The following is a 26,136-nucleotide window of genomic DNA, read 5'->3' as shown; positions in this document are numbered from 1 at the left end:
GTTCCTCGAACCAGTCCTTAAAAGGAGCCCTGGGTGCCACATTTGTTCTTTCTGGTGCCAGGTCTGTGCTATTTCACTTCGCTGGCGTCAAGCGGATGCTTAATGAGAGGCCGTGACGTAGGCCAGCAGACTCGAGAGAAAGCAGCCTCGGACTGTGCTTTCTGCAGCTTCTCTCACTGCCTTCCCCAGCCTCACATTCTCCCCCCACCTCCCTTGGGGCTGTGGTCACCTTGTGTCTGCTCTTCCGCATAAGCCCTGATAGCCCTCGCTCAGGACAAGCTGCTTGTAGGGTCTCTGGACACTGATAAATGACTCAAGAGGCAGAAGTGAAGCGGTGCCTTTCGTTTCTCCTATCCCCTTGAACTCCCTGCCTGGGACTTAATCCCCCAGTTAAGAAGATATGGCCATATTGGGATTTTTGGCATTTCCTTTATTCTTTTCTGGGGCCAGCGCCATCTTTTCCTTTTATTCCTGTCCCTGAGGCTAGGGTTTGGGGCTGGAACTGATTGGTGGTCAGACCTTCCAAACTTGGACCTTGATAGCTGGGGATCCTCCACTTCCAGGGATCCCTTGATTATAGGAAAATACAGGCATGCTACTCCTTCGGGTGGTAAAACTTCAGGAGGCGTGAAGGCAACTCCACAGAGGAGTCTGTTTCTGGGCAATGAGTTTGTGAGATTGCGGCTGATGTAAACAGAAGAAAAAAGGAAATGCCTGAACTGCAAAAGCCAGTGTCAAAGTTAGGGGGAAATGTTTAGGACATCCTTGTGATCCAGTGGGTGGATGAGGGCAAAGAACATTTCCTGTAAGAGGAGAGTTGCTTCGTGATGCTTTTAACTCACCAAGACCAACCCAGGGAAGTAAAAGCAGCTTACTGTCCTAGAAGGTTGAGTACCCTTTCAGACCTTCCCTCCTTTTGAGAGTGTGTTGACCCCAGTGAAGACGAGACTAGAAGAGAGGGCAATGGAAAAGATAGAAAACAAAGTAGACCAAGATCACACCAAATCACTACTTCATTTATTCAACAAATATTTACTGAGTGTTGTCTTCATGCCAGGCTACTGTTAATAGAGTGCCTACTGTGTGCCAGGGGTATTTTGCATATTTTCATCTTTAATTTTCTTAACAATCCTTCAACATAGGTATTACTAGCTCCTTTTTGCAAACAAAACTGAGGCTTTTAGACATTAAAACTGACCAGAGTCGTCCAGCTGGCAGGTGACAGACCTAGAATTCAGATTCAGTCTCTTGGATTCCAAGGCCTGTGTTTGTTCCGCACTACCATGCTGCCTGTCATCCCCCAAATACTTCCCCCACAGTGTGGTCTGCCGCACCCCTCTGTAAGGTGATCGGCGCCAGGATAGAGATGCTCTCCACCTCTTCTGCCTTGTTTTGAGGCCTTGGGTAAAGCTTTCATGTCCCTGCTGGCCCCCTACTGCCCTGTGCACTCTCCCTCATCAATTCCTCCAGCTCTGTGCTTGGGCTCCTGAAGCCATGTCCCATGAAGAACTTCCCACCTTTGAGAAGCAGTCTTGTCTGTTGGTTGGAGAGGAGAAGGACATCCAAGAAGGCTCCCAGCCAAGCCTTTAACGAAAGGATCCAGGAAGAAACAGAGCAGCTTTCCATGGCCCTGAGCTTTGTGGAGGGATGCTTACCCTTCCCTCCTGCCCCTTAGCTGGTTTCATCCTGGAGCAGGGTTTGTGGCCACCAGAAGTGCTAGCTCATTGGTCCTGAAGAAGGGCTCCCCTTTTCTAAGGAAAGCTCAATGATACTTGTCTTGTGCTACAGTTCTTCCTATAATGAAGATACTCTATGCCAGACTCCATTCTCTCCAACTGCTAGTGACTCACTCCCATGACATCCCTTTCTCCTAACACCCAGAAGAGAGAGAAGCCCATTTTTCCTTAGCCCTTTAGTCCAGCTTCCTTTCCCGCTTCGGTCTTGTCATAAGGCCTCAAGCAGACCTCTGCCCATACTACACCTCCAGCCTACAGTCAGACTTGGCACATACCCTTTAATGAAGGCACCTCTGTATAGTTGGCAGCATTGGCAGCTGGGGGAAGTTTGTAATTCTTAGAATCCAAATTCTGGTTCTCAATTTGGGAGACATCTGAATTCAAGGGCTCTGCTTGAACCTGCTCTACTCCATCCTTGGGAGTCATGGGTTCCAGAGCCAGTTTTATGCTCTGAAGTCACAAACGTGTGACCGGATGGCAAGAGGAAAACTTAAGCTTGGAATCTTTCACCCTTGCCTTTTCATATCTCACAGGGGTCTTCTCCCTACATGCACAGAATGTTCCCAAGCCTTTCTAGAATTCCTCTGATCAATCCTCACCTCTTCCAACCACCTTCACCTCACCCCATTCCCAATCAACTTTCTCACTCCCCACTACAGGAAGTTGGCACCACCAGCTCTCAAGCCTCTAGCCCACCTGACTCAGCTTCCCTGAAGCCTCAGCTTCCCACCTGACTCTGAGACCAGGAAGCTCTCACCTGGCAGGGGCAGCCTGCCACCACCCCAGGTACAGCCAGCAGCCAGCCCTTAAGAGTCCAGAGTCTGTCTCTGTCCTCAGCCCTCCATATATTCTAATCCAAATCCTTCCTCTCAAAGTGTGGTCCAGGAAAGGCAGCACCTGGAGCCTATGAGAAATGCAGGTTCCCAGGCCCAGCCCACAGCTAAGAGTCTGCACTTGTCTGCACCTTTATGTGTAAGAAGCACTACTCGAAACAATCTGATCTGCTGAAAAGTCATCCCCTCCACCCTCCTCCTCAATAGAGGGGGTGGCTTGTGGAGTAAGAGCCAGTGAGGAAGCCTGGCCTCACAATTGAGCCACAGTACAGACCTCTCTTTGACAGTGGAGAGAAATGCTGGGGATGATCTGGACACTCCAGAGAGAACCCAGAGAAGCCAGTGAAGCCAGTGAAGCCTGGGACTCTCAGCAGAGAGGAACAGCCACGGCCTGGCTATGTGGGGAAATCCAAGCAGGGGTTCGGGGGCAAAGGGGACACCCAGTGAGAAAGAGAGGCGTGCCCACCTTTGCACACAGCAGTGGGATGGTTCCCTCTGGGCTCCTACCACCATCTTCAACACCTGTCGGGCACCTACAGCCAAGAACAGCTCCTGCTGTGCAGCCTGGATCTGCCGGATGACGAGGCTTCTTCCCTCCCTCTTGCTGGCAAAGTCACCATCGCCCACCGGCTGCATTGCTGGTAGTGGGTGCTCAGGAAATGTTTGTTGAATTGAGAGGAAGCCACAGCTTGTGCGGAGTCTGGATAATTCACCAGACGTGGGTCTCAGTGGTGGTGGGGGAACAGAGACTAAGTAGGAAAGACAAGTCCTGATGTCGTACTTAGCTGGAGTTGCTGTTTCTCTGCCTCTTGAGTCCCTGCCTGAGACCTTGCTTTGGCATAACACAGTGCAGGGAGGCGGTGGGAAGAGGAAGTTGGAGATGGCAGACCCTAGGTGGCAGGCTTCCCCTCCCCCATTCAGGATGCACTCAGGTCTAACCTAGGGGTGGGGGAGGAGGTCCCTGAATATGAGCTCCCCAACCCTGCTGTGGGGAGAGACAGCCATCTGTCCCCTCTTCACCCCACCCCGCTTCAGAGACTTTCTCGAGATCCTTCCTTTCACGAAGGAGACCTGAGCTCTGCTCTTTTGTCCCTAGCTCCGTCCCTGCTGGCTGTGGCCTCCCTTCCTCTGGGCCTCAGCCTGCTCTTCCCCAAAGGTAGCAGGCAGCCAGGTGATCGTGAGATTCCCTCGTTGGTCTTCCAGTGATTCTGGGACTGAGAGTCACATGGGTGCAAGGCAGGGGAAAGTATAGGAAAGGGACCCAGGCCTGGGCTAGCCATGCCAGCTGCTGAGGCTGGCAGCAGTTGACAAGCTGGCAGTACCTGACGAGCCAGGAGCCAGCAGCTGGAGAGGGTAGCCAGGCCCTGGGGGTGACGGGAGCTAGGTGAGCCGGCTGCTGAGTGCTTCCAAGCCTTGTCCTCTTGTCATGGCAGGGAGCCTGTGGCCTGGGCAGCAGTAGGCTTGGGACAGAGTTCACCAGCCTCACAGACCAGACGTGGTGCGGGCATGCACCAGGGGCCATACCTGCAGGTGAGAGCACACGTGTGCACAGGCGGTGCCTGTGAGGGCAGTGGCTGGCTCCTGGCCTTCAGGGTCTCATTCCCCTGGAGAGTTTGCCTAACTGCTCAGCCAGGCCACCACAGCCACCAGCCACCACACACCCATGGCGCAGACTCTGGACAGCGCCTTCCCTCCTCTCCCCAGCCTGGCCCCCTGCTCCCATGAACTTTGCTCAGCATCTTCCTGCAGGGCCAGGACCCCCTGTCCTGCTCCTCACACCTCCTGCACCCCTCGCCCTTTGGCTGCCTCCTCTAGGAGCCCTGCTCCGAGGTGTCAGGCCCTGCTGGGCCCCAGCCTTGCCAGGCCTGTCTTCTCTGGGCTCCAGGGGCTCTGCCCCTTTGGGGGGCCCGGAACAAGTCTGGGCTTCTGGCACGGCCTGGGGCTCAGTCGACCCTAGGGGCTGCTCCTGGCCCTCCAGCCGGGATGCAGGGCTCTCCTGGGCCCCAGGCTTTGAACTGAGCACACAGGCGCTCTCCTGAGACCCAGAGCTACTGGCACCTCCTAGGGAGAGATCGAGGGGAACCAAGTCTGAGTTTGGTGGAGAGCCCGGACTGGCTGGACTGCCTGCCAAATCTCCTGACTCCTCTTTCAGCCCCTCTGGTGATGCTGATGCTGGGGTGGGGGTGGTTCCCGGGGCACTGGTGGGTCCGTCTGGCTCCATCCTGCTCTGAGTCTGCTCATGTTCCTTCTCATTCGGAGTCTTTCTGGTGCTTTGGCTTCCCTGAAAACAAGAGGTTGGCTCTACTGGTTGGTGAATTTAGGGCTCATGTCCCTAGCCCACCCCATCCTATGTCCAAGTACCCACCTCCTGGCTCTCCGGCTCCTCCCTGTCTTCCTTCACTTCCCACCTGCAGAAACACAGCATGTAGCGGGCCCCACTCCTAACCCACCCCACCCCACCTCACGCCACCTGCTCCATCACTGGCAGCCCACATCCCCCAGGGAGAAACAAGAGCCCAGGGGTCTCAGAGGAAGGTCAGAGCCACAGCGAGGCTCCAGGATGTTTCCCTTCCAGCCTGACCTTCCACCCCAAACCCAGCCATTTCCTCTGAACACTGCCCACTATAGCGGGTCCCCAGCTGCTGTTTATGGCCAAGCCCACAGCACCTTGACTTCTGTGGGGACGATGGGCGTGTCCCAGCCTGTGCTGCCTGGGAAAGGCGCGCCTGACTTCTCCCGGGAAAGGAACTGCTGTAATTACTGCTGGCCTCCCAGGGCACCAGGCTCTTGCTGCAGCTGGCCTCTCCCCGCATCTCATTAACCCGCCACCAGGCAGCAGTCAGCCAAGAGGCAGAGGCCCTGGGGGCTGGAGCAGGCACCTGGGCCAGGGGGCCTGACCTCCCAGAGACCAGGAAATCCAGGAGCCCAGAACCTCCCCCTATTTTGCTCCCTGTCTCATGTTACCTGCGGGCCCTGCCAGTCAGCCTCTCTGTCCCTCGAGCCTTGCTGCGTGTGGCCAGCGCCACCATGGGTCTGCCCTGTTGCCCACCCCGAGTAGCACTGCCTGCAAGAGATGGTACACATCAAGAGAGAAGGGGGTCATGGCAGCCTGGTTCCTTCACCAGCTCCTGGGACCTGATCCTCCTCCTCTCTCAACTCACCTTTGCCTTCAGAGGGCAGTGGTGGGGGCTGTAGCTTTCGGTGACTCCTGGGACCTAAGTGGGAAGAGGAAATTGGGAAAGGGTGGGATCACAAAAGAGCCAAAGCAGCAACATCAGCTCCTTCAGGACCAGGAAGTTGTCAGTCCTTCTCTTGGTCCAGTTGTGAGTGTTCTGGTTCCCAGAAAGATGTCTGGCCTGGGTGCTGGGGTTGGGGGGTGCGGTTAGGGCAGCATCAGGGGAGCTGGGTCCCTGTGCTTGCTTTGCCACTTCTGGCTAGGTGACCAGCAGAGCAGCCTCTCCAGGGGCCAGCGATGCAGTGGAATTATCCCTATAATAGATAAGGAGCCGCTGCCACCCAGGAGGGTCCAGCACCTCAAAAGGACCCCAGTACTGACTTCCTAGTGAGCCTTCTCTCCAGAGCTTCTGGGGTCAAAACCCAGGACAAGGGTTGTGGGTTTAGAGGATGCAAAGGAAGGTCACGGTGCCTCCTCTGATAGGGAGCGGAGGAAGGAAGACGTTCTTTCATGCTTCTTTCCAGCTCTGAAAATTGGTGGTAATCCAAGAGACAGAGGACAAAGAGGGAGCAAGGGGTGAAAAACTCCAGGAGAGGTGAGGGTAGTGGGGTTTTGGCTCACCCTTCGTGCTGCCCACCCTGGCTGGGCCCTCTTCCCGAGGCTTGCTGGAGCCTGGTCGCCTGCATTGCAGAAAGAGGGAGTCAGGCTGGCTGGTGGCGGGAAGGACAGAGACTGCGGAGCTGCTGGTGGGCCAACACCCCCTCCCCCACTCTAGCCCTAGGCCTAAGGACAGCAGGGAGAGGGTGGGCCCAAGAAAGATGGGAAACTCAGCGCCTGCACAGAACCCTTAGCCCAGGGCCCAATCGGAGGGCCAGGGAGATCCTCACCGCCCTGGGGGTGCCCAGCCGCCCTCCAAGAGGTGCCCACAGTTAGCCTGACACAGCCCCACAGCACGTCAACCCAGCAGCTGCCGGGCCCTGCCACCCACGTGGGCTTGGCCTTGTCCACGTCCCACGGGCGGCGCCAGTCACCCTGTGCGTCTCTGTGCCGTGCCAGGCGGGCCTGGTCGATCTGCTCCCGCTCCTGCTTCCACTGGGCATAGTCCCAGCCCACCTCCAGGGAGCCCCCCAGTGCCCGGCGGGGAGCTGGGCCTGGGACCGGGGCTGGATTCCGGGGCTCCTGGATACCCTGAAAGGAAAAGACACTAAGCACCATGGGGTGGAAGCAGAAACAGGTCTGGGTTTGGGATGGGGATCCAAGGAGTCTGCTAACCCCTTCCTCTCTGAAGGTTTTGACGACCCCACCCCCAAATTAGATCCATTCTATGTCGGTTAAATCCTGTTTGCCATAGGCACGGTTTCCATCCAGGGTTAGCTGTGTCTTTGGGGCAAGATGACCTCTTTGTTGGTCATTTCCTCATCTGTGAAATGGGGATAATAAAAGTGCTATTCATGGGGTTGTTGCTGGGGTGTGCGGTCAGGCGGAGGGTGGAGGGACACCCAGCTGCTGGGAGCAAGAGCCAAGACTAGGGACTGCTGCCATCTAGAGGTCACACCTGGCACATGGCCAGTCTCTCACACCCTAGACCCACCTCCAGACCCCACCAGATTGCCACCAGAGGTCCAGGAGGGGTTAGGGGCTGGGACACGTCTCTCGCTTGCAGTGTGTCTCGCTGCATGACCCACCCGCTGTGGAGACTGGTCAGAGAAGGGAAGAAGGAATGGGAATTCTTGCAGGTGCTGGCTGGGTCACGTCCCCCCAGATGGGGACATATGCGACTCAGCTTCCATGCCTCCCCCAAATGGGGACCACCACATTCATGTCCCCATCCCTTCTTGGGGAGGTACCTTCCGTGCAGAATCTGAGCTGACGGCCAGCGGCACGGAGGGGCTCCGGCCCACGCCCCCTCCAGGTGACGCTTCTGCTCCCTGGTTCCGTGCTCTGGTGGGCTTCTCACTTACGATCCGCTTGGCCTGGGGAGGAGAGGTTGGGCAGGGTGGCACAGGCAGGGAAGAAGCGGAGGCTTCCTGGCTCACAGGCTTCCCCTACCCACCCTGCTCACCTCGGCTTTGTTTTCCATGGTCACGGCCAGATCCACCCGCTCCCCCAAGCAGAAGGTGCCAGTGTGTGCCTCTGCCTGCTCATCCTCAAGCATCTCACTGGCTGCTCCAGGTCCAAGGGCACTCCTTGCCCAGTTCCGGCTGACCACTCGCTTCCCCTGCAGAATGAGGTGCCATGCCGTGAGACCACATGGGCAGCACTGGGCAGAAGTTGGGGGTTGGGTCCTTTGGGTGCTTCCCCAGGCTGGGTTCCAGCCCTGGCCCTCCCTGGAATGCCCACTGAGGAGCTGCCTCTGTGAGGCGTTCACATACCAGTGGCATTAGGTTATCCAGGCCTGGGGCCACCCAGGGGCCCAAGACGCCACAGTGGCCCATCTCTGAGCTGGGAAATCCAAAGCACTCAGACAACGAGGCTCTGTTCTCAGACGCTGTTCCTGGCATTCAGCCCCAACGTCTCTGTGCCCTGGGACTTGGGGTTTAGGGGCAGCCTGTGCGTGGGGGCACAGGTGCAGAGCTCTGGGGCTGGAAAAGGGCATGGTCACCTTCCAACTGTGGCTCTTTGGGGTGGGGGCCAGCAGTGGCCTGGGCTGCATGAGGTTGGTAGGTGTGCCGCTGAAGAGAAGTGGGAGAGGCAGAAGAGCAGGGGCGGCTGTGCTCCCCCGGCACAAGCTGGGCCGCCACCTCCCTGCCACCCCACCCTGTCTCCCGGGTGGGTCTTCCTCCAGGAACCTGGCTGACGGTGACAGTGAGGCCATCAGGACGAAGGAGCTCCGGTGTGGTCACAGCCATGCCCCCCTGCTCTGCCTGCCGTCGGTCTTCCTGGATCTCCTGTGGGAGGGCCCCGGGGTCAGCACAGGCCACGGCCCCCCAGAGGCACAGATACACAGACGCCGACAGGCCTACACAGAGAGACACCAGTGGGACACCAAGGGGCAGACGCACCACATCACAGAGTCCCCAGGACCCTCGCAGAGCCTCTGAGATGGAACACACCCACCCTCACCCCGGTCCCAGACCCACGCCTGCAGGGAGAGACCACCATGCCGGAGTCTGCAGGTCAGCCTAGGAGTGCCAACCCAGTCGGTCCTCCCGCCTGGCTCAGCCCACTCACCTGGTACCTGCGCAGCAGGGCCTGGTTCTTCTTGCGAAGGGCGACTATCCTCCGGTCCAGCTCTGCGTCCTTCTCCTCCTGCCTGCTCATCGGGGACTCAGCCCCGTGAGGCCCCTGCAGAAGGCAGGGGCCCAAGCTCCTGACTGCTGGGCCCATCCCTTACCAGTTCCTCAACTTTTACATCCGCCCATTCTACCCTATTCTTACCACCCAAGGAACAGCCCCAGACCCAGAGTTGGGCCGTGAGGGGAGTCAGCCCATGGAAGGCCGTAAGCCCCCACCCTGCTAGGCCCATCTGCCATCTCCCTGCATCCTCTCGGGGGGGCTCAGGTCAGAGCCTCGTGCCCAGGCCCGCAGCTCCCAGCAGTGGCTGCCCCTCCCCCTGGCTCTCCAGGGAGCTCAGCTGCGGAGCAGAGCCCGGAATGGGAGTTATAAATGGCTCTGGCAGCGGAACCTGCCGTGACTGGGAAGTTGCCAGGGGATTCAGGAGGTCGAGGGGGGAGCTGTTGGGCTCCCAGGCTGAGAACCACAGTGAAAGAGAGGCCCCTGCTCTGTCCTGGGCTCCTAGGCCATGGACCCCACTTCTCAGGCCTGCGCCCAGCCTGTGGGAAAGAGCCGCTCCCACAGGCCCAGCCTTTCCAGGCTGAAAGCAAGAGCTGCCGGCAAGAGTCAGCTCCGTGGGTAGGCCCCGCTGCGGAGCCCCCCGGGCACACAGTGATCCCTGGGTCCCTCCTCGTCTGGCTGCAGAGACTCCGTCGTGGCCGACACCCCTGCCCAGCGCCCTCCCCTCTCGCCTAGGCACAGCCCTCTTCCTCCTGGGCCCAGCTGTCCCCAGCTGCCCTCAGAGTGTGGCCGCCTGGCGTCCCAGCCCCAAGAAGCCCCCCGCCAAAGGCAAGGTGCCACTCACAGCTGAGTGCATGGCAACAGCGGCACGGAGAGAATTCCAGAGCAGTCCTGGGGGGAGCTAGAGTGGGAGGGAAGCCGGAGCCACCGGAGCCGGGCCTCCCTCTGCAGGCCTCTCCCTGCCGGCTTCACTGCTCAGCACACGAGATCATGTTGTGATTACAAAAGAGTTCTCTGGGCTCCCAGCCAGGAACGCCGCGGCCACCGCCCCCACCATCCACTCTCAGAGGGCGAGGACCAGGGCACCGGCAGGCAGCTGGCCCTGCCCAGCACCTCTCCATGCCCTGCCCCAGTGTCCCCAGACAGACTGGCAGGGACTTCTGCCTGGCAGGGCGAGCCCACACAGGGGGCCTCATGCTCCAGTAGGACCCCAGCCTGGGCCTGCCTGCAGACAGATGGGCAGCCCAGTAGGTCTCTGTCCCTCCCATTAGTAGAGAGAGGCCTATAGTCCAGCCCATTGCCCTCCCTGGTCCGAAGGCCTCCGCTCAAATGAGTGTCCCCTGGCCCCTCACTCTCCTCATCAGTTCTGGTTTAAGTAATGCGAAGGGATCAAGGAGGTCATCTCCCCTAGGCCATCAAGTACTACTGCATACCTAAAATAACACCATTAGTCATTCATTCCTTTGGGTTCAGGGTTGTCTTCCCTGTACTTTCAAGTACAGTTGCTCCTGGGATGCTCAACTGTCCAGGTCACCCCTTGGTGTGGGGCACCTCCCTCAGGGTCCATGCCACCACAGCTCAGGCCTGGCCAAGAGCCTTCCCCCTTGGCTCCTACCTGGGAGCCCTTCCTGGCCTTGCTCTCCAGGGCTGGCCCTCTCAGCCTCTCTGATCCTGAGACTGGAAGCAACCTTTTCTGGGAAAGTCTGCCCCTAGATCTTGCCGGTACACCAGAGGCTGCTGTCTCTGCCCTGGACAGCAGCTTGCCTGGCAATGCCACCCCTGGTGCCTCTGAGACCAGGAGTCTGGGGGTGCCAGGAGGAGAGTGGCCTCTGTATCAGGAGCACCTGGGGTCTGGTTCTGTAGTAACAGGTCCCCGACCTCCAGGCCCTGAAGGATAGGTCAGAGGTTCCTGCACTCCCCCTCAGCCCTGACTGACCGGGACCTATTTCCCTAATCCCGTGGACACCTTGTTCCCTTCTGTCTCCAAAGCAGAAAGCCCTGCTGCCCTCTCCTTCCTACCCAGACCAGCCCAGGCAGCCAGAGATCCAACCCCTGCTCCCCTTGAACCACCCTTTCCTATCGGCTCTCCCTTGCGCACCACACTGAGCCTCTTTCCAGGCCAGGCCTTGGAGCAGCGCCGCTGACCCGGCAGCCGATCTCTGCCACCCTAGAGTTCCCATCCTGCTTGGAAATGCCACTGCGCTCTCTCTTCCTTTCGTGCCGGATGTTCCCACTGAGTCAGACTCGTCTGCATTCCCAGCTACAGTGACGCACCCAGGCTACACACACACACACACACTTCTCCTACCCTCTCCACGTGCTGCCTACTGAGTTCCAGTCTAGTCTCTGACAGCCGGAGTAGGGCCCTGGTGGGGTGGCAGTCAGGCCTCCTGTCACCTGCTCCATGCCCTGTGTTTGGAGCTGGAAGGCCCTTAGAGCACCAGTCTGGGAGTGAAGGATGCAGCTGAGACCTAATGTTCCCCATGATCTTTGGAACCCAGGTCTGGGGAGGAGGAATGGAGGTAGAGGAGACGAGGTCTGCTTTCCCCATTGTGCCTGTTCCCAGCCAGGGTGGGGGCCAGACAGCAGTGAGGAGCAGCAGGCTGGGTAGAAATCCAGCCATCCTGCAGGGTGGGTGACCCAGATCTCTAGAAGGGCCTGCAGGAGAAGACTCCCCTAACCTCGTGGCAAAGGCCTCTGCATCTAGCAGGCTGAAGGCCCATGTGACCAGGACTGACCAATAGTCAGACAGCCCCACGGCTCTGGGCCATGTGCTTCCCAAGTGTTACTCACACAATGTCAGCCTCAGAGCAGCCCCCATATTCCCCTATTTTCTCCAGAGTCTGTGGTGTGCCTGTCTGCTCCCTACTGGAGAGAGGCTCTCTAAGGGCAGGAATGGTGTATTGAGGGCCTCTAAATCCCCAGGGCCTGGCACAGTGTCCCTGAAAACTATAGTGCCTTCCTGGGGGCTTAGCAGAATGAATATATGAGTGAGTAACCCACACCGTCCTGCGCACGGCTCTGGGTACTTGTGCTTCGACTGAGGCTGCTGTTCCCTCCATCCAGAATACTCGCAGCCCTGAGGGAGGAGGTGGCCGGTAACGTCGCTAACTGTGTATTTCCTTTCCCTGTCTGGAGAAGGTAAGGCGTGACCAGCATAATGGTCCCCGGTATAGGGGATTGGGACCACGCCGCTCTTAGTCTGTGTGACCACTAGGGGGCAGCAGGGCTTCAAAAAGCCTGGTTGGAGGTGGGGGACGGCTCTTCCCCGGCTTCTGCGGCCAGCTCCTCTCCAGCAAGTCTGAATCAACCGCGCCTCCCAGCTCCATCACACTAGAGAAGCCACACAGGTTGTAGAAGCCCCATTTTATTGGTGATGAGACGGGAGAGGTAGCACCCACTGCCTGGGCTGCTCAGCCTGTTTGTGGCTCAGAAGAAACCAGCAGCTAGACATCTGCCTCCTGCCCATCGTTCCGGTCTGCTACAACAACACTGTTTCTGTTGACACCTCATGCTGTGCCCTCCCTTGCTTTGCCCAGGAATAGGCCCATTGTCCCAATACCTCAACCACAGGTCTAGGTCATGTCTCTTCTGTGGCTGGTTCACCACCCTCTCAGGCAGCCTGCCAACTGGGCCCATAGCCATAACTACCCACCTCCAGCACCTTCTTGGATCAAGAAACTGCTGTTACAATCCCTACTGACTAGAGATTTAGTTTAGGCCTCTCAGCTCAGGCCAGGCCTGGCCCTGGGAAAGGAGGACTCAGAGGGCGTGATGTAGGGGCAGACGGATGAGCTCTTGTCAGGCTCCAGCTGCCAGGGACAGTCTGGGCCCTATGGCTCCAAGAACACACATGCCAGAGCAGTTGTTGTTGTTGTTGTTGTGTCCGACTCTTTGTGACCCCATGAACTGCAGTACACTAGGCTTCCCTGTCCTTTACCATCTCCTGGAGTTTGCCCAAACTCATGTCAATTGAGTCGGTGATGCCATCCAACCATCTCATCCTCTGTCGTCCCCCTTCTCCTCCTGCCTTCAATCTTTCCCAGCACCAGGGTCCTTTCCAATGAGTTGGCTCTTTTCATCAGGTGGCCAAAGTATTGGAGCTTCAGCTTCAGCATCAGTCCTTCCAATGAATAGTCAGGAATGATTTCCTTCAGGATTGATTGGTTTGATCTCCTTGCTGTCCAAGGGATCTCGAGAGTGTTCTCCAACATCACAGTTCAAAAGCATCAGTTCTTCGGTGCTAAGCCTTCTTTATGGTCCAACTCTCATATCTATACACAACTACTGGAAAAATAGCTTTGACTAGATGGCCCTTTGTCAGCAAAGTAATGTCTCTGCTTTTAAACATGCTATCTAGGTTTGTCATAACTTTTCTTCCAAGGAGCAAGCGTCCCTTAATTTCATGGCTGCAGTCACTGTTCACAGTGATTTTGGAGCCCAAGGAAATAAAGTCTGTCACTATTTGCATTTTCCCCCCATCTATTTGCTATGAAATGATGGGAACGGATGCCGTGATCTTAGGCTTTTGAATGTTAAGATTGAAGCCAGCTTTTTCACTCTTCTCTTTCACCCTCATCTAAAGGCTCTTTAGTTCCTCTTTGCTTTCTACCATAAGGGTGGTGTTATCTACATATCTGAGGTTATTGATATTTCTCCCAGCAATGTTGGTGCCAGAGCAGGGTGGAGCCAAAGTCCTTTGAAGCAGCGGGTGGCAGAAAGATGGTCCAAGGACCCCTCTTCCATTCTGCTCTCCAGGGCACACCCTGGGCTGGAGTATCCTGAGCTTTACAGCTCCAGACCAGCAGTGGGAGGAGAGCTCTGATATGGACTGAACTCCTGATCTACTTCACTCGGCCCCTTCAGCACAAGGGAACAAAAAGTGAAGATCCAGGCTCAACCTCAGAGGTGTTTGAGGATACCAGACCACCTTAGCCTGAGGCCGGGGTCACATGGGACCCAGGCCAACTGAGGAATTTTCCAGAAGATAAGCTTCCAGGGGATGAGCAAGACTCAGCAAGGGGCTGGCAGTGAGAATGTTGCACGAATGTAGCCTGAGAAGCGGGAGTGGCTTCTTACCAGTGAGGGAACATCAGCTTAGGAGGGTGCAGTCCTAAAGGGGAGGTCACTGAAGGGCAGACCAAGGGGGCAGAGGAGTCCAGAGGGGCTCACTGAAGGTTTCACAGTGGGGGCCAAGGAGTCCATGCAGTGGTTTAGGAAGCCAGGGAGGAGGCCGACTCCAAATCCTGGAGGGAAGGGTCTGCACCAGGCAGGGCTGGGGACTTTACAGGGAAGAGTGAGAAGAAGCACCTCAGAACATCAGTGTGTGGCAGGGGTGGGGTGGGGTGGGGTGGGGTGTGTGCATTCAGTGAGAGATGGGGCAGGGAAGCCAAGACAGTGTCAAGGACTGGAGCCTGGGGCCCTCATGGCTGTAGGGAGCAGGCAGGCTTGCCACGCACGTGCCCGGGGGGCTCCTTCCTCCCAGCAGGCAGAGAGGCTGGAAGTCTCTCCACACCTTGACACTTACCACGGAGGGCTGGCTCTCAGGGGGGTGAGATATGGGTGGGGTCACACCCTCCAGGGATGAAGAAAAGATCTGGCACAGTTCTGAGAGCAGGCCACCTGTCCCACTGAGAAGATGACAGGGCCTTTGGAGTGGTGGGGCGTGGCATGGGTGGCGTTACCCAGCCTAGAGGCTTCAAGGCTGGAGAGGGCAACTGGATGAGAGAGATCATGCTGCCGTGCCTGGAATGCCAGTCACCACGGGGAAGAAAAAGCAGCCTGGGGGTGGGAGGGCAGTAGGGTGACCTGTTGTCCAGGTTTGCCTAGAAGAGAACCCAAGTCAGCCCTAGAAGTCCTGTGTCCAGAGCTCCCTTGGTCCTAGGTGAGCCTGGCTGTTTGGTCTCTTTCTGGGGAAGGAGGCTGCGGCAAGTGGCTGGAGCAGGGAGGGAACCTCTCAGGAGCCTGTGAGGGAAATATTCTGAGTGAAGCTGGAGGCCAAAGGTAGGGATGTGTCCTGAAGAAAGATCCCAGTGTGAGCGAGGGGAAGAACAGTGAGGCCAGGAAGATACCTGGGTCGTCAGTGCTGATACTACCGATCATCACAGTAACACCTTGCACTTAGACCCAACACTGCCAAAGCCCTCACACACACTGTGCCATTTGATCTCATCAGGCTCCAAAATCCGTGAGTTAGTCAGTGCTGGCGTTTTTCACTTTTTGGAGATCAGGGTCAGTGACCCGCCCAGAGGTCTCTGTAGTGAGGTGGAGATCTCCCACCAAACCTGCCTGGTCCCCACGGCACTCTCTCCAGCCCAAGCCAGAGCCAGCCACCTGTGCCCTCCTGCCATGGGAAACTTGTCCACCCCCCATTCCCCAAACCCTGCAAATGTGCCTGGCTCTCCTGTCTCCCTCCCTACCCTATAGGACAGTCCAGGAGCAGGGGCCTTGCTGGCTCTGCTGAAAGGGATTGGGGGCGTCACAGAAACGGCCGATATCCTGTCTTTTGGCCTTCACTGTCCATCCACATGCTCCCTAGGACCGCCACCCTTGGCCTCTCAGCTTCTCTCCCTGAGCCAAGAAATGTCTCTTCTTGTCCCCTGAGTGCCTTTATTCTCCACTTGGTGCCTTTCTGGCAGGGAAGGGCCACCTCTCTCTGCCAGGCAATAAACCCAAGCACTTGGTGAGCGCTTAGTATCTGTCGACTAAAAAGACGCACAACGTAAGAGTTGCAAGTTAAGTTTTATTTGGGGCAAAATGAAGGCTGCAGCCCGGGAGACAGCAGCTCAGATAGCTCTGAGAAACTGTTCCAAAGAGGAAGTGGGGGAAGGTCAGTGTATATGATTTTGGTGAAGGCGGAAAAGTAAAAGTGTTAGTTGCTCAGTCGTGTCCAACTCTTTGTGACCCCATGGACTGTAGCCTACCAGGCTCCTCTGTCCACGGAATTCTCCAAGCAAGACTACGGGAGTGGGTTGTCATGTTCTTCTCCAGGGGATCTTCCTGACCCAGGGATCAAACCTGGGTCTTCTACATTGCAGGCCGATTCTTTACCATCTGAGCCACAAAAGCGGAGTTTAGTGCAGTCAAGGCTTACTTTACAAAAGGTTTTCTTAGTCCTGAGGAGCTGATGTCACCATGAAGGGATTTAGTGATTTTCTAGATATGAGGAGATGCAAGGGTTGGGATCTTACATCAGTTCCTGCAAATATCTACCTATGTAAAGACCTGTTCCACCAGTTTCTCTGGAGCACAGAGTGCCTCAGTCTCCACCCTGAATCCCCGTCAGGGTGTTGAAGGTCAGCGGCTGCACAGGGTTCAATCTCCTCCGAAGAGCAGATGGCAAATGCCCTTGCTATTGTTCAGTCACCGGCAAATGCTCTTGGCTAGTGCCAGTTTGTAGCTGACCTATCTATAGTGCACAGTGCCAGAGGGTGGGTACTCACACGTGGTCTAGGCTCTGCTCACCCACAATATCTTAGGACTGGGTCGGGGGATCCCATGAACATCATGCATGCTCAGTTGCTCAGTCGCGTCCGACTCTCTGTGACCCCGTGGACTATAGCCCGCCAGGCTCCTCTGTCCATGGGATTCTCCAGGCAAGAATACTGGAGTGGGTTGCCACGCCCTCCTCCAGGAGATCTTCCCAACCCAGTGATCGAACCCATGTCTCTTACATCTCCTGCATTGACAGGAAAGTTCTTTACCCCTAGCACCTCCTGGGAAGCCCCACATCATGCTCTGCTATAAATTAACTACAATGTGCCCACCACTGCTATGGGCACTCTCCTTGCTTCCCAGAGGCCTGCGCGCCACCTGTCTGAGGACCCACTCCGACCATCCTCACTTCTCTGTCCACCCCGTCAAGATGGGTCTCCCTCCTCAGCCCGAGACCTCAGTACTGCCTACTACCTACCTGCCTGTCATGACCCAGACCCTGACTCCAGAGACACAGAGAACTGGGGTACTGAACTTCGAGCCCAGAGCCGCTACTGCCCTCCTCAGCCCTGCAGCCCCTCTCCCCTTGGGGTCCATGAAGTCATAAGCCTCTTTTTTCAGCTTCCAGCTAAAGGCTGGGGCTGGAGGTGACAGTTCATGTCATCAGGGTCCCGGAAGGGGAAAAGGATGGTTCTTGAAAGAGGCGGCTGGGAGGGCTGGGGAGGACGGGGTGTGGTGGCCACGAGTGGTGCCATTCAGGCAGCCCAGGCTGCAGGGTGGAGCACTTCGGGCCCTGCCTTTGTGAGCCTCTGCCCGCCCTCCATGCCCTGGCTCCCTGAAGGCTCACAGCAAATGTGTGCATGATGGATTAATAACTCCCCACCCAGCCATAAACCAAAGCCCTTTGTCCACAGTGTTACCAAAGCAGGCTGGAATTTTTCAGAAAAGCATCCTGAAAAGAGAGACGACATAGCGCGGGGAAGGGGCCCAGGCTCTAGACTCAGATGGTCCCCAACTGGGACCAACTACACACTGGCTAGGTGACCTCAAGCAAGTGTCTTAACTTCTCTGAATCCTGGCTTTTTCTAATCTAGAAAAGAGAAGATATAACACATATCCCCAAGACCTGATGTGAGATAATTGGTATTTTAAAAGAAGCTGACACACAAAATACTTTCCATTCCTGCCCACCATGGAAATAAAGGAGAATCACTATTTTCTGCCTCTCTATTTTTCAAATTGTTTTCTGATGTGGTTATGTTGCTTCTGTTTTTACGGCTCTGATGGAAGCCAAAATGATATAGCAGAAACGGCACAAATTGTACAGTTTAATAAGTTTCCTCCATGAAAACATCACTACAATCAAGATAATGAACACATCCATGAACCCCAAAACTCTCCTTGTATCCTTTCCTAATGGCTCCCTCCAGCCCCTCCCCTCCCCACCACGTTTTCCCTGAGCAACCACTGATCTGCTGTCATTATCAATTAGTTCCCATTTTCTAGAATTTTACACCATTCTAGGATTTCATAGACAGTTATATAGTGTGGATTCCTTTTGTCTCACCTTCTTCACCAGCAGTGATTCTGAGGTTCCGCCATGTTCTCTTGTGTAGCAACAGTCCATTCCTTTTTACTCTGGTGTTTCATGGAGTTCATGTGCCATGACCCATTTATTCATTCACGTACTGATGGATGTTTGAGAAGTTCTGCCATTTTAATTATTCCAAACAAAGTTACTATGAACATTCAAGTATAAACTCTAGTGAGGCCCAGGTTTTCCTTTCTTACTTTTGTTAGTATTTATTTATTTTTTTGGCTGTATCAGGTCTCAGCTGCAGTACTCTGGATACTTAGATCATGTGGAATCTTTCACTATGGCATGTGAGATCTTAGTGTCCTGACCAGGGATCAAACCCATGTCCCCTGCATTGAAAGGTGGATACTGGACCACACCAGGGGAGTCCTAGGTTACTTTTTAAAAATGAATTTAATGCAGCTCAGGTGCATCCAGTTCAGTCAGGCCTTTTCCAGGCCAGCCTGGAGACAGCAGCTGCTTTAACCTCTCTGCTTCCTCCTGTGTGTTCTAGATTTCACATGATCATTGTTCTCCTGGACTGAAACAGGGCGAGACTGAGCCCCTTGGCCTGTCTGAAGATGGGAGTGTCAGTGGGCCTATTTCATCCAGCACTGCGAGCCCAAGTGTAGGCAGCCTGAACTCAGGTCTGCCGAGGAGCTGCCTTTCTGGGAGAGATCCTCCTGCTCCTTTCTCTAGGGAAAAAAAAAAAAGCTTAAATTTGTAGAAGAGAGAAAAATAAGCATAGAAATCGAGACCAGTTATAACCCAACAGTAACTACATAAAACAGATTCAAGTGATGGGTGTGTATTGATGAACATAAAGATTGCTTCCAGGATTATAGAGTGGATACTTTTCCCTCGTGTGTTAAGCTTTTAAATTATCAGCTGTATTGATTTAGTGGCTTCCTAGGTGAAAGTGGTAAAGAATCCACCTGCCAATGCAGGAAATTCAGGAGAAGTTTCCATCCCTGAGTCAGGATGATCCCCAGGAGGAGAAAATAGCAACCCATTCCAGTATCCTTGCCTGGGAAATCCCATGGAGAGAGGAACCTCGCAGGCTACACAATCCAGGGGTCACAAAGGGTCAGACGTGACTAAGCAACTGAGCACCCAGCACACAACTACACTTGAACCTTGCCTTCATTCACCAGATTGTTACTGGACACCTGCTGAGGGCTGGGAGATCTGCTAAAGGCCAGTCCCTGGGAATACAAAGGTGAGCAGACAGTCCTGTGGAGCAGGAGACAGGAGAAGACGGAACCCAGGGAGAGAGGGGAGCTTGTAACAGGGCCACCTGGTCTGTCTGCAAGGGCCTAAGGGAGGTCAAGGGGTGTGGCACACAGCAGAGGCCAGAGGGCTCAGGAAGCCCAGGCCCCAGGGACTTACAGAGCACAGACAGCTGGCAAGCTGGCAGCCCGGACTGCAAAGCCCCTTCCTGCTTGTCCATATTCCATCTCCAAAGTCCTGCCTTTTTTTTTTTTTCAATATCCTGGCAAGTGATTAATCTTATCCCTAGTCCTGCTTTAAAACACTTTTTTAAGTTGAAATGTAGTTGATTTACAATTATTTTTGTAGATTATATTCCATTAGAGGTTATTACAAGATGATGAGTATAGCTGCTTATCTTTGTTGCTTATCTATTTTATATATGGTACTTTGTATCTGTTACTCCCATACCCCTGATGTGTCCCTCCCCTCGTTGACAACCACAAGCTTTGTTTTGTTTTGTTTTTTTCCTGACTCATTCATTTTTCACTCCCAGGCAGCTCCCTGAGCTGGGGTGGCACATGCGAGAGTTCAGGCCTGGGGTTTGCTGTGCAGGGCAAAGGTTCCACAGGCCCCTCCACGAGGTGCATCGTTTCCTCCTCCACCCATGGGAACAGGTGATAATCTCACTGTTCTGTATGAGTCAGTGGGTTAACTAAAGAGTGTGAAGCACCTCGTGGCCTGACATTCAGTAGGAGCTCTGAAAGTGTTCAGAGATGGCCCCTGGGTGATAAACAGCCTTGTCATGGTGTGGGCCCCCGGCCTCCTTGGTTCTGTGGCATCTTGTTACCAGACTGATGGGGTACTGGGTTCTTCCCTGCTCTCTCCCACCCAGCCTCCTTACACACACACACCCCCATACACACCCCCCACACACACACCCCCACACACACCCTGCTTCCAACCACTCTTTGCCCTGTTTAAGTAGCCCAGCCCTGTTCATTCCTCGTCACCCTCTGCCCGGATCCTCCCTGTGGATCTGACCATGCCAGCCCCTCCCCATCCTTTACAAATACTCCTGAGGACAGACAGAGCCTTAGATTGCCTATTGCCTCCTGTTCTGCACTCCCAGGTAAGGGTCCAGCTCTGTGGGCTGTGGGAGGGGACAGGAGGGGCTCTGTGAGCTTGTGTTGTGGGTCTTTGTGATCATGGTCTCCCTGGGTATGTGTGTCTGTGTGCTGAACTGGTATCTGTGTCACTGTGTCTTTGTGTGGGTGTCGTGTGTGTGTGTTGGTCTGTATCTCTCACAAATGCAATGTAGGTCTGTGTGCTATGTGTCTAGGTGCCTGCCCCCTGCCCAGCCCTGCCCCGACTCCTGGGTCTGCTCTCTACTTGAGTTAGAATTGAATTTACAGCCTCTAATGTGCCAGGCACAGGGGCTTAGCTGGTCGAAGGGATTGTATTAGTTCCCTTCCAGAGCCACCAACTCCTATCCCCCAAGCACCTTAGTCTGAACTGGGGAGGGACAGTCTAAGGCCTGTCTTTTTTTTTTAATTGAGGTATAATTATCAATAATATTAGTTATCGATATCAATATCTATATCAGGTGTACAACAGCTTGTACCATTTGACCCCCTTCACCCATTTCACCCAAGCTCTACTCACCACCTCTGGCAACCACCAATCTGTTCTCTGATTCTATGAGCTCAAAGTTTTGTTTGTTTGTGGATCCCTATTATTGAGATTACGTAGTACTTGTCTTTCTCCGACTTACTTCATTCAGCATAATGCCCTCAAGATCCATCTATGCTGTCACAAATGGCAAGATTTCATTCTTTCTTATGGCTAAATAATATTCATTGTGTATAACGTACATTTTATTTATCCATTCCTCTCTTGATGGACACTTAGATTGTTTCCATGTCTCGGCTGTTGTAAATAATACTGCAATGAATATATGAGGGTGCATATATTTTTTCAAGTTAGGGTTTTTGTTTTCTTTGGATGAATACCCAACAGTGGAGTTACTGGATCATATGGCAGTTCTATTTTTAATTTTTTGAGGAACCTCATGGTGTTTTCAGTAGTGGCTGTACCAATTTACATCCCCTTTTCTCCACATCCTTGCCAACATCTTTCTTGTTTTTTGGATAATAGCCATTCTAATGAGTGTGAGGTGATATCTCATTGTGGTTTTGGCTTCCATTTCCCTGATGATTACTGATGTTGAGCACCTTTTCATGTACCTGCTGGCCATCTGTTTGTCATCTCTGGAAAAAAATGTCAAGTTCTCTGCCCATTTCTTAATGGGATGGGTTTTTTTCCAAAGTCAGTCTTTTCTCTTTCTTCCAAGTCAGATCCTGGCTGGCCCTAACATTTTCTTTACCACTCCCTCCCCCAGAACTAGTCCCACAAATCTCTTCCAGACTCATCACTTATTAAGGGGAAGGAGGAGGGGGCAAGAAGGATCATAGCATAGCTCAGAGGCTGACCTCAGCTCAACATTTGTGGCCCAAGTAAAAGCCAACGAAACAGATGACTCAAAAGGTGCCAGGGTCCTGTCTTGCAAGAGGCTTGGGCTGTTGTAGTACAGATGTGTGTGCGTGTATGTGGTGTGTGAACATTTGTGCTTCTGTGTTCAACAACCAGAATACCCTGAAGTCAGGCATTTGGTCTGTATGTTACATATTATATTCTGAGTTGTGGGTCAGAAACAAAAATGAATATACCACATTTGCACTGGGTCCATTCTGGAATTGCCCATTATGACTTATGCACCAGCCCCATGCAAGACAATGCCAGCCTTGGCACCAGAGCACCTCAGAAGCCCAGAAGCTCCATCCTATGACAGCACACTTGTTGGCATATGACAAATTGACTCAGATCACCAAGCCAGCTTCCACTCCTAGTGGGAAGAGGCGGGAACAGGCAGCTTGGATCAGGGAAGGTTTCCATTCATTTGTGGCTTGGAGGCACAGGTCTTAGGGTCCCCTGCATCCCCCAGAAGCACCCACACACTAACCCAGTCCTCCCAGCTCTGAGTGCACTGATCTCCAAGCTTCCCCGCACCACCCCGCCCCGCCCCCACTCCGCCTTTATGCCAGACATCACACAGGGACAAAAGTCTCTAGGGACTATGAGACTCATAGGGACTATGAGACTCATAGGGACTATGAGACTCATGGGGACTATGAGTACTATGGCCTGACACATAGCAGGCACACTACACAAATAACTAGCATGATTGAAACTGGCCCAAGTAGAAATGAGTTCATACATGATTGTGAGTCTGCGGGTGGATCTTGAGGGGTCACATGTAAAGGTATATGGTTCAGGGATGCATAATGTTCTCATGTCTCTATCTACATACAGATGGATAAACCCACTGCATTCACTCAACACCCATGCCTGGCACCTACTCAGCACCCAGCTCCATACTGAGTCCCAAGCTAAGCTAGAGGGAGCAGTTTATCCCTTTCATCTCTTAAGGGGCTATGTGTGTACATCCCTGGGAGGAAGAAGGAGAGACTGAGGTTTAGATTACAGTAAACTAAACTTTACCCATTGACTCATAGGTGTTCCTTTTGTCATTCCCTGTGCCTGCTCCAAAAACATGGAGCCACGTAAGTACTGTGGTGGGAGGTTGTAGCGTGGAAGAAGGAATAAGAAGGGAGGGAGGGTCATGAAGTCAGGGGCAGTCAGTCACATCTAATGCAAGCCATGTGTGTGTGTGTGTGTGTGGTGGTAGGGTTCCAAAATGAAAACAAGCCCCATGTTCTTAATACACTCTACAGTTTAAGAAACATGCCCACACATCCTTCATGTCACTAGGTCTTCGACTTCAGGAATGAAACAGACAGGGGCTCCCTCCATTGTACACGTGAGCTCCAGGGAAGTTATCAGTCTTTCTCAGGGTGAGGCCCTGGAGGTGTGGCAGGATCTGGGGCTCAGAACTCAGCTCTTGGCAGCTATGCCAATGGCTCCCCTCAAAAGACCATGATGGCCCTCAATATAAATCTCATCAAGTAGATGATTCCCACCAACAGAGCACTACAAAATACTCAGGACCAGTCAGATAGGTTATGGCAGAAATGAGCCCACTGGACCCGAAGCTGGGCAGGCAAGGCAGGCAGGACGGTTCAACCCAAGTGAACTTCCTGCAGGAACGTAACACAGAGTGAAGCAAGACAGATTTCCAAGTGGCAGGAGATAAGAGCAAAGTCTGAGAGCTAGAACCAGAAGGTTATAAGCAGGAGCAAAGAAAGAGCTGAGGATCTGAGCAGAGATCAGCCTGAGAAAAGTGGAATCTGGGGCGTGGGGGGGGGGGCAGAGGAGGAGGCTATGTGGGGCCCCCCTGAAGGCGGAAATAAAAGAACCAGGGTGCCTCGTTTAGTGTCATGGAGTTTGACATAGGTTGGGAGGGTACACTTTGTACAGTTTCTGTGTTGCAGAAATTAACAACATTGTAAAATAATTATACTCCAACAATAAAATTAAATTATTTTTTTTAAAAAAAGGTTGAGGGACTTCCCTGGTGGGCCAGGTGGCTAAGACTCTGTGTTCCCAGTGCAGGAAGTCAAGGTTTGATCCCTGTTCAGAGAACTAGATCCCACATGCCACAACTCAGAGTCCACACGTTGCAACTATGACCTAGTGCAGTCAAATATATAAAAAAATGTAAAAAAAAAAAAAAAGAGGTCAAGGAGGCAGACAGCTGACAGAGTGAGGACTAGAACCCACACTTCCTAACCAGCCCCACCCCACCCAGGAGAACTCAGCCAGCTCTTGAGCAAACAGGGACACACCACTGAGCTTTGCATTCACACACACACACATATACATGTATGTGTTGAGTGAATGAATGAATGAAGGAATGATGGTCAGGCAACTGGTCAAGTCTGAGGAGCCTTGTTGGGGGAGGACAGTGGAAGGTGGGCACAAAATCAGCAAGAGGAAGAAGACAGGATTCTCACTGCAGAACCAAATAACCAAAGCTCTTTGTTTTTTTTCTCCTTCCTCTCCCACAGGCCCACAGGTAGGAAAGTTCCCCAGCCATCTCCCTTTTCCCTCCCTGCTGTCAGTCCCCTTCCTAGACAGTCTGGTGGCAGCCACAGACAGCCCCCAAATATAGAGTAGGGAGGCCTCAGCCCCACGGGTCGGGGGGTGGGGAGGGAAGGAGCATCACAGTACAAGTCCAAGCCCTGGCGGCAGCCTTCTCTACTCCTCCCCAGTTTTCCCATCTGTCCTTCTTCTTGTCTCACATCCCCTCCCTGCCTCAGCAGCTCATCCTCTCTCCTGCTGCTTCCCCTCCTGTTCCATGCTTCTCTGCTTTCCTGGCTACCCACAGCCCTCTCAGATGGCTGGCTTGCTCCCAAATCCCAACCACACTGCAGGGACCTGTGACCTGCCTCTGTCTGCCCTCCTCCCTGCTTCCCCTCCGCCAGCCCCCCACCACTAGCAGATCCAACTCCTAGGCCTGGAATGCCCCCACCACAAAAGAGACATAGAAGAGGCAAGCAGGGTGGGAGGTGGAAATTTCCAGGCATCATTGAGCCTGGATCGGGCAGCGGCTGCCTTAATATTGTCACAGAAAAGACTCCTAACCCTGGAGCCTGCCTCTTTCCCACAGGTTATAAGCCGTTATCAGGCCCTAGGAAGTAGCAGACTGGGGAGTTACCCAACCCCTAGGGACTTCCCAGGTGGCGCTAGTGGTAAAGAATCTGCCTGCCCATGCAGGAGGCTTAAGAGACATGGTTTGATCCCGGGGTCAGGAAGATCCCCTGGAGGAGGGCATGGCAACCCACTCCAGTATTCTTGGCAAAAGAAGAGTCAGGTCGCAGAGTCAGATACACCTGAAGCGACTTATGCACACACACAGAGTAGGGCCATAATCCTCCACTGCCTGCTCCCTTGGGGGTCCCAGGCCCCCAGTGCCCAGCACCAGAAGCAAAATTGTGTCTCCTGTCTTCCCTGGGCCTGTGCTAACAGGCAAAGAAACTCCTCTGGTCTTGGGGCCTCAGGAGTGGTTCCAGCCAAGACAGAAAGTTAAACCACCCATTCCAGGACTCTTCTGCCTCAAGCAATAAAACCTTGATTTTACTCTCTGTTCTTCCTGATTTCATGAGTCTGGCACCTGCTCAGGGACAGGCATGGGTTCACATGTACCACATGTACTTCCATTGACATGTATACACATAGCAAGGTACATGCACCCATAGGCATGTACCTGTGTACACAGGTCTTTATAGGCTCATGTATATAGACATAACTATTTTTATGTAGAGGTAGTACAGATCTTTACCTGCACACGTGTACTACCTACACAGAGAACAAACACATCCTTACCTTTGTCTCCTCCCACCCTTCAGCTGACTCCTCCTTCCTCTTGGCTCCTGCATCTCTTCTCTCTGTGCCTCCTGTCTCTTCCGTGCCCCTGGTCCTCACTGAGTTCCTCTGTAGCCTCCCCCAGCCCTACCTTCATTTCTAAGTAGTCAACATGGCAAAACCTCTAATCGCTCTTCATGGGTTCTTGGGTGAAGGAAGGGAGAAGATGAGATACTTCAGCTTCTTAGTCACAGATAAAATAAACTGAGGTCTAGAGGGTGGGAGTCATATCTCAGCTCAAGGAATAGAACTCGATTAATCTAGTTTCCTCCCATTGTGTCTGCTCTGTGCTCTAGTTTCATCAAGGCAAAAGGCCTAAAACTAGGAGCGGTCACTTGCTATCTCTGTCTCCCAGACCTCTACCATGAGCCCCTACTAGTACCCAGGAATCCTGTGTCCTCTAGAGGAGGAACAGCAGAGAGACAAGGGGAAGGGAGAAGAGGAGTTGATCTCAGGTAAGACTGGCACTGATCTCTGACTCTAATATTGTTCATCTGATTTTCCACAGGGGCACAGCCATGGCCATGGGCACCCCCCTGGCCCTGGGCACAGCCA

At 54.0% G+C, this 26,136-nt stretch overlaps 1 protein-coding gene across 6 annotated transcripts; it reads right to left on the bottom strand.

Moving 5' to 3' along the window:
- Positions 1-995: 995 nt before the first annotated feature.
- On the bottom strand, positions 996-9,986 carry CCDC9B (coiled-coil domain containing 9B). 6 transcript variants are annotated; one of them, XR_005718734.1, is made up of 11 exons: positions 8,916-9,755; positions 8,534-8,632; positions 7,807-7,962; positions 7,592-7,717; positions 6,733-6,932; positions 6,366-6,424; positions 5,731-5,784; positions 5,534-5,633; positions 4,935-4,977; positions 3,892-4,850; positions 996-3,269 (listed from the first exon to the last, which is right to left on the bottom strand). XR_005718734.1 is itself a non-coding variant. In XM_040226942.1 (11 exons), the coding sequence occupies exons 3-11, from the start codon at positions 8,591-8,593 to the stop codon at positions 4,302-4,304; spliced, it is 1,347 nt and encodes a 448-aa protein (XP_040082876.1). In that variant the 5' UTR covers positions 8,594-8,703; positions 8,916-9,029; positions 9,823-9,986; the 3' UTR covers positions 996-4,301. The 6 variants fall into 6 exon arrangements, 5 of the variants coding, with proteins under 5 accessions (XP_040082876.1, XP_040082873.1, XP_040082874.1 ...); XM_040226942.1 differs by adding an exon at positions 9,823-9,986 and having other exon boundaries at positions 996-4,850; positions 8,534-8,703; positions 8,916-9,029; XM_040226939.1 differs by adding an exon at positions 9,823-9,985 and having other exon boundaries at positions 996-4,850; positions 8,916-9,029.
- Between the last annotated feature and the right edge of the window lie 16,150 nt (positions 9,987-26,136).

The sequence above is a fragment of the Oryx dammah genome, unplaced genomic scaffold (assembly GCF_014754425.2).
Source record: "Oryx dammah isolate SB20612 unplaced genomic scaffold, SCBI_Odam_1.1 HiC_scaffold_26, whole genome shotgun sequence".
Classification (NCBI taxonomy): Eukaryota; Metazoa; Chordata; class Mammalia; order Artiodactyla; family Bovidae; genus Oryx; species Oryx dammah.
Note: the sequence above shows the minus strand (reverse complement) of the source record. Positions and strands in the feature narration are given on the sequence as shown.

What these genes read in the sequence shown, in the direction of transcription:
- CCDC9B (XM_040226938.1), bottom strand. Translation starts at nt 9,071, where the DNA reads ATGGGCCCAGCAGTCAGGAGCTTGGGCCCCTGCCTTCTGCAGGGGCCT. An exon ending in GTGGACAAGGCCAAGCCCAC is followed by an intron (nt 6,425 to 6,732) that starts GTGGGTGGCAGG and finishes TCTGCAATGCAG; the next exon opens with GCGACCAGGCTCCAGCAAGC. An exon ending in CTGACTGGCAGGGCCCGCAG is followed by an intron (nt 4,978 to 5,533) that starts GTAACATGAGAC and finishes GTGTTTCTGCAG; the next exon opens with GTGGGAAGTGAAGGAAGACA.